Below are 8,365 nucleotides of genomic sequence, written 5' to 3'. Positions count from 1 at the left end.
AAGGTCATTTTGCGCGCACGTGCTTGCAAGAGCGCGCACGTGCAACGCTTGAAATGACCAAAATAATAGATACGGCCGTAACTTTTCTATTTTTTGATTAAATGCTTTGATACTCATAATATAAGTATATATTAGTAGTATAGACGTGTTGACATGGTCGAAATAGCAAGATCTCACGCACATGCACGTGCGCTTCGCTCTGATTGGCTGAAACTAAAGTCTCAATATCTTTCTTGTTTTTCGTCATAATCCTTTGAAATTTTGAACTTAGTCACACAATATGAAGATCTACAGCTTGATATATAATAATTTTCATGAAAGCACGTACATGCGCGTGTGCTGGCAAGAGCGCGCACGTGCAACATGAGAAATTACCAAGATAATTGATAAAGCCGTAACTTTTCTATTTCTTGATGGAATTTTTTTAAACCCACAATGCATGAATATAGTAGTAGTATGGACAAGATGACATGGTCAAAATTGCAAGATCTCACGTGCATGCACGTGCGCTTTGCTCTGATTGGCTGAAACTAAAGTCGCAATATCTTTCTTGTTTTACGTCATAATCCTTTGAAATTTTGAACTTAGTTACATATTATGAAGATCTACAGCATTATATATAAGAATTATCATGAAAGCACATAAATTCACATGTGCTGCAATCTGATTGGCTGAAACTTTACATGCCTATATCTTTCTTGTTTCTCAACAAACAGGATGAAGTTTAGAATATGAATAGGTATTATGGATTCCTACATGATATTGCTATCAAAATTGAATGCAAGGACGTGCTTGCATGCACATGCGCACACGCAATGCGTAAAATGAACAATACGTTTGAAAAACGGTAAAATTTATATTTTTATGATTTTTTATTGATTTCTGGAATATAAAGATATGTTAATGGTTTAGACAACATGTCATGATCACCTTGCATGTGCACGCACGCGCGTTTGCGAACAATGCGTTAAATGACAAAAAGTTGATATCATTGTAGTTTTTAAAATTCTTTTATGAAATCCTGCGATACTAAGCATATTGAAAAAAGTTTTAAAGGAAATTTGCACAAAAAGGGAGTTGGGGAGCGTTTGGGGAACATCTGTAACGGTCCCCGTTACAATTAGAACTAGTTATTATTATTTTTCTTCTCGGGAAAATTTTGTCCGCGAATGATCTTGTAAAGTACACATCCGATTAAGGGGAAACCTTTTTAGGATAAGTAGGCATGTTATGTAGATTTGCGGAACGAAGGTCATTTTGCGTGCACGTGCTTGCAAGAGCGCGCACGTGCAACACGTGAAATGACCAATATACTTGAAATTGCCGTAACTTTTACATTTTTTGATGTAATGCTTTGATATTTAGAATATATAAACATATTATAAATGTAGATAAGATGACATTGTCAACATGCCATTTTGCGCGCACGTGCTTGCAAGAGCGCGCACGTGCAACACGTGAAATGACCAATATATTGGATATAGCCGTAACTTTTCTATTTTTTGATGAAATCTTTTGAAATTTATAATGTAAGGATATATTTGTAGCGTAGACCATATGACATGGTCAAAATAGCAAGATCTCACGCGCATGCACGTGCGCTTTGCTCTGATTGGCTGAAACTAAAGTCTCTAAATCTTCCTTGTTTTTCGACGAAATCCTATTAAATTTTTAACATAGCCATGCATTAAGATGTCCTACAACATGATGTATAGCAATTATCATGAAAACACGTGCATGCACGTGTGCTGCAATCTGATTGGCTTAAACTTTAAATAGCTAAAACTCCCTTGGTTTTCAACCAAACAGGATGGAATTTGGAATATAGATAGATATTATGAACTTCTACAAGAAGGTATGGTCACCTTGCACTTGCATACACGGTCGTGTACGTGCGCTGTAATCTGATTGGCTGAAACTTTAAACAGCTGTATTTCCCTTGGTTTTCAACCAAACGGGGAGGAATTTAGAACAGAAATAGATGCAAAGGACGTCTACAAGAAGATATGGTCACCATGCTCCTGTATGCACGTGCGTACACATGAAATGAAATAAATCAAAAATACACTTGAATGAGCGTATTTTGAAATACTTTTGGATTAAATATTTTAATATTTAGCATGTTTAGTATATAAAAAAATATATAGATTGTGTAGACAAGATGATATGGTCATTACGCACATGCATTCACATGCGCACGCGTGCAATGCTAAAATTTGAATGAACTTGGCGTTGTTAAAGCCTCAAATGCATAGATTTTGTCCTATTTAATGAAGCATACAGGGAATATGGCACCAAAAGGGAGTTGGGGAGCGTTTGGGGAACATCTGTAACGGTCCCCGTTACAATTAGTAGTACAATTACTAGTTGATATTTGTAAAACGATGGATGTCAACATTGTACCTGATGACATCAACAGGTCTCATCCCATCGGGCGCCCTAACTCCAACAATCTTAGGCAAATAATCTGCAGGTTTCGCAGCTGGAAAATCAAAAACAAAATCTACAGCGCGAAGAAAAATCTAAAGGATAATCCGCAAAATCCCAGCAAAATATTTGTCACTGAAGACTTAACAAAGTACAGACAACTTGTGGTTAAAAAAAATTATTGAAGCAAAAAAAGCTAACAAAGTGCACAGTTTCTGGACATATGACGGTAGAATTTATATTAAAACCGAAAAAGAAGGCGACAGAATTCAAATAACATCATTGGATGATTTGTATGAACTTATCGAATAAATGCATCAAATATGTGCCTTTAAATAGTAGATCTGTGTCACACGGAGAAAGTGAGTTCTACATTTAAAACGTTAAAGACATGTTTTAAACATTATAATATATATTTTCCACACTCTCCAGTTTTGTTCTCAGAACAATGCTGTTTTACAAGCTTTGTTTATTTACAATCATTGTCAGTCTTGTTTATATGTTTCCTTTGACTGACTTGCAAGTACTCGTTCTTGTAACAAGCTTTAGTTCATTATTTTCTGTTTACTGTTTGTTTTTTATTATGATTACATCTGCAATGGGTTTCAGTTTTTCTAGACAATTTCAAGATCTTTGCAATATTCAACTTTGCTGTTCTTTGCGGCTTTATTTTCCTATTTTTTACCAACCCAAAACATTAGTTATTACCGACCATGGGTAATACTCTTGTACAATATCGAGCCGCAATTGGAATTTTTTACCTTCGAAATAGATGCACATTCAAATCCATGAATTACTGTTTTTTCAGATTGGTATATTTAGTTTGGCTTTTGTGGAAAGCTTACCTATTTTGTAAACAAAAATTCAAAGTTTGTAAGAAACATGCAGTATATTTTCAGCATGTCAATTTTCTTTTTCAACTTATGAGTATATTATTAATGCTGTCTGGTGATATTGAATCAAATCCTGGGCCTACAGATAAATCTTTCCATACTTTAGATATTTTTCATATAAACATAAGAAGTATAAGAAACAAAATTGAAAAATTAATATCATTTGTCAGTGATTATCACATTTTGTGTTTTACTGAAACACATTTAGACGCAAATATTGATGATAATGCTATTTCGATTGAGGGTTTTTCTACAACTTTTCGCAAAGATCGTAACTCATATGGAGGCGGTACCCTGATTTATGTATCCGATTCACTTCGAGCCATAAGACGCACTGACCTTGAACCTTTGAATACGGAATGTATATGGATAGAAGTTAGTGACCCTATAAGTAATATTTACCTTTGCTGTCTATATCGGCCTCCGAATTCTGATAAATCCTTTTGGAAAAACGTAATGTGGTCCATTGAAAAAGTTTCTGATATATCCAATAAGATAATTATCCTTGGAGACTTAAATGTAGATTTTTTAGATATTCCACGCACTCACATTGTTAACGAAATTTTGTCTCAGTATAGCCTTAGTAATATTGTCAATGAAGCAACGAGAGTCACGAGTAGATCGAGCACGCTTATTGACCCAATTCTGGTTAGCTCAGACATCAAGGTGCTTCACTCTGGAATTGTTCATGTTGATAATTTTATAAGTGACCATAAAGGAACATATGTTTTTGTTAAATCAGATGTTATTCAAAATCAATCATATGAAAGAAAGGTTTGGTTATATAAGCACGCAGATATGGATAAATTGAATTCTCTCATTGAAAATACTGATTGGAATACGCTTATAATTGAGGCACCTGATATAGATCAAGCAACGAAAAATTTTACATCAACATTTTTGAATAAAGTAAAGGAATGTATTCCTGAAAAATCGGTTGTAATTCGTCCGAAAGATAAACCTTGGTTTGATTCGGCTCTGCGTAAAACACATAGAAACAAGAATAGATTATTTAGTAGGGCCCAAAGGACAAAAAGAAATTCTGACTGGGAAAAATATAAGAAATGCAGGAATAAGTTTAACAATATGAAAAAAATCGCCATTGAAAACTATCATAATAACATAGAGCATCATATTACAGACGCAAGTAAAAATAATTCCAAACTTTACTGGAAGTTACTGAGAGATATATTTAAAGTAAAATCTACTACCGATATTCCTCCTCTACAGTATACCTCTGTTAATGGTGATGCATGTGTGGCTTTTACTAATGAAGAGAAAATAGATGTTTTAAATGATTATTTTGCTTCTATCACTTGTATTGACGAAAACGACGCCATTTTACCTAATTTCTATTCTGTGTGCAATAACCCATTTGATACAGTCTGTATTGATGAACAAGAGATTATAGATATTATTTCAATTATTCCTGTTAACAAAGCAATAGGTCCAGATAATATTAGTCACAAGATGTTGAAATCCACCATGTATACTATTGTAAAACCATTATGTTTATTGTTTAATAGGTCATTAGTTGATTGTATTTTTCCCTGCAAATGGAAAGTTGCCAATGTTCTCCCTTTATTTAAAAAAGATGATCCATCTGTTATGTCTAATTATAGACCTGTGTCATTGTTAAGTTGTATAGGTAAAATAATGGAACGAATCATATTCAAACACTTGTATAATCACTTTCGTGACAACAATCTTTTTTATAAATACCAGGCTGGATTTTTACCAGGTCATTCCACTGTATATCAACTAATAGAAACATATGATACTATTGTTAAATCCATCGATGATGGTGAAAATTGTTGTATGATATTCTGTGATCTGTCTAAAGCATTTGATCGTGTGTGGCACAAGGGTCTCTTGTTCAAACTTAGAACTTATGGTATAGAGGGAAATATGTTTCATTGGTTAAAGAGTTACATAGAGGGTAGATCACAAAGAGTTTTATACAGAAACTTGCTATCTGACGAAAAACCTATACACGCCGGTGTCCCTCAAGGCTCAGTGTTAGGACCTCTATTATTTCTTATATATGTTAATGATGTTGCTGAAGAAATGACAAGTTTTTGTAGATTATTTGCAGACGATAACTTCCTACAACAGTCATCTAAAAATGTTAATACTATTGAAAACAAACTGAATTCTGATCTTAATAAGCTAGAAATCTGGTCGAAAAAATGGCTTCTTAAATTCAATCCTACTAAAACTAAAGCAATGTTTTTTAGCCTGAAAAAAAGTGTTAATTATCCTAAACTTTTCTTCCAGCAAAGTCAGCTAGAATTTGTTTCTTTTCATATCAGTGTTTTCAATAAGATTTTCTATAGAAGGAAAAATAGATGGAATAGCAGGAAACCAGTCTCGGCGAGGGGTCTGGGGGCCGCCTTAGGCCCCCAGCGGGTCCAGGGCAGAGCCCTGGTAGGGGGCCCAGGGGGGCGAAGCCCCCCGGCGGAAAACGAAAATCAGCATTTTTGACTCATTTTCTTACCTCTCAGGCTATTAAAAAAGTACCATTTTTTCACATTCCTCTCACTATCAATTATCAAATTTTACCTTAAAAAGCCAATTAGAAAACATTTTTTACCTTTTCACAGGATTGTTTTGCAGTTTTTGACAGACTGAGTTTTTTTTTTCTTCTGAAAACTAAGTGTCTATACAAACATACATGTATAGACAACTTAAGTATGAAATTCTAGTACAGACAATTGTCTGTGGTAAAATATTATACTGAAAATTCTACATATTTGTCCCTTTTACATAAATTAGTCAGGTCTTTTATTCAAAATTCAAAAAAAAATTATTTAGTTAAAAATGTAATTTTTTTCAACACTTGGTGATGTATAGTACCCTCCAAAAATTGAAATATTCTGCAATCTTAGACGTTTCATAAATTAATTTTAAAACTTATTTACTTTGGCATTTTCATTTGGTACAGATTGTCAGAACAAAATAATTAAGAAAATGGAATTTGATACAAAATACTAGTACATTAAAACCTTCCCAAATGTGAAAATGATTCTGTTCCTGTATTTCAAGATATCTTTACACGAATAAATGAGAATAAAATTTTACTTTTTCAGTTTGAGGAAATTCTGTAAGAATTTCTACATGTACGTCTGAGTCACGATCAAAATAATAAGACTTTTATTCGTAATTATTACGTCTTAGCTTAACACTTGAGATTTTCAGTTTGAGGAAATTCTGTAAGAATTCAACATTTTTCGTAAGGTCTTAAAATTATATTTATTTGCTGTTTTTTTTCACCGGGGAACCCCTCACTCGATATTAAGGCTGCCGCACAATCAAAATTCTTTTTCGAAGGGACCATTCTTTATGCCTCTTAATGTATGTGATCTCAAACGCATGTGTTACAGCAGCAGCAGCACGTTTCTCCACGACTTCGCTCAAATATTCGTTGTCCGCGCCGCCATTGCATGACACGATCGATCTAATCAAACTTCCTTGAAAAAAGAGCGCACTCAAGGGAAGCTACTCTAAATCATGGAAATAGTTGCGATAAAATCTATGGATTTCACGTATCAGCCCCGGCAAAATCTTAATGACGGAAATTTCATAGCCGGCAAAATTTCTCGTACAGGCGGTTAATTTTGCCGGTTGCCGGCTCTTATTGAAAACACTGGTCTAAAGCATTTGATCGTGTGTGGCACAAGGGTCTCTTGTTCAAACTTAGAACTTATGGTATAGAGGGAAATATGTTTCATTGGTTAAAGAGTTACATAGAGGGTAGATCACAAAGAGTTTTATACAGAAACTTGCTATCTGACGAAAAACCTATACACGCCGGTGTCCCTCAAGGCTCAGTGTTAGGACCTCTATTATTTCTTATATATGTTAATGATGTTGCTGAAGAAATGACAAGTTTTTGTAGATTATTTGCAGACGATAACTTCCTACAACAGTCATCTAAAAATGTTAATACTATTGAAAACAAACTGAATTCTGATCTTAATAAGCTAGAAATCTGGTCGAAAAAATGGCTTCTTAAATTCAATCCTACTAAAACTAAAGCAATGTTTTTTAGCCTGAAAAAAAGTGTTAATTATCCTAAACTTTTCTTCCAGCAAAGTCAGCTAGAATTTGTTTCTTTTCATAAACATTTAGGAATTTTTTTCTCGCAAGATCTTAGTTGGTCTACACATATTGATACTATTCTAGCAAATGCATACAAAAAATTGGGCTTGTTAAAAAAACTTAAATTTGTTGTCAACCGAAAAACTCTTTCACTCATGTACACAACCTTTATCAGACCACAGTTAGAATACGCTTCCTTGGTGTGGGGTGGATGTAATATAGGTGACAGCGAAAAATTAGAAAAATTACAATTATGTGCTGCTAGAATTGTCACAGGATTAACTCTGTTAGCTTCTAAAGATGCACTTTACATTGAAACTGGATGGGAACCATTACATGAAAGAAGGAAAAAGACCAGACTAACTACAATGTATAAAATTGATAAAAACCAAGTTCCTGAATATCTCACTGATATAATCCCTAACTTACGATGTAATTCATCAAGTTACAGTACGAGAAACTCGCAGAACTATAACATACCCAAATGCAGATTGCAAGCTTACAAATCAACTTTCGTTCCCCTTGTTATTGAAGAATGGAACTCATTACCTCTTAATGTAAGAAATTCTCCCTCGTTATCTATTTTCAAAAAGTCTATTTCTTTCAAGAAACAAATGCCACCCTCTTACTTCAGTTATGGAAATCGACGCTTAAATATAATACACACGAGGCTTAGACATAACTGTGTGCTTAATAGCGATCTTTTTCGATGTAATGTAATCTTGAGTCCACTATGTTCTTGTGGAAGAGTGGAGGATTCTCATCATTATTTTTTCTCATGCAAAAAATATACAGAAGCCAGGAAAGAATTTTTTGACAAATTTTTGCGAATGGGTAAATTACATACTCACCCATTCTCAATATAAGGGCGCAAATAATGTCGCCTCGTTTTCATTTAGAAGAAATACCACTGATGTAATTTTTAAATCAACATTATAAATAGT

The 8,365-nt window shown here is 34.0% G+C and overlaps 1 protein-coding gene across 1 annotated transcript; it reads left to right on the top strand.

Moving 5' to 3' along the window:
- Positions 1-7,576: 7,576 nt before the first annotated feature.
- On the top strand, positions 7,577-7,978 carry LOC134250650 (uncharacterized; the record flags this gene model as incomplete). The annotated part of the gene is made up of 1 exon (XM_062733039.1): positions 7,577-7,978. A coding segment is annotated over exon 1 (402 nt), but the record flags the coding sequence as incomplete, so codon positions are not given.
- Between the last annotated feature and the right edge of the window lie 387 nt (positions 7,979-8,365).

Source organism: Saccostrea cucullata, unplaced genomic scaffold (assembly GCF_032062105.1).
Source record: "Saccostrea cucullata isolate Sc308-1 unplaced genomic scaffold, CSIRO_AGI_Scuc_v1 ctg15102, whole genome shotgun sequence".
NCBI classification, from domain to species: domain Eukaryota; kingdom Metazoa; phylum Mollusca; class Bivalvia; order Ostreida; family Ostreidae; genus Saccostrea; species Saccostrea cuccullata.
This window is presented reverse-complemented; position numbering and strand designations above follow the sequence as displayed.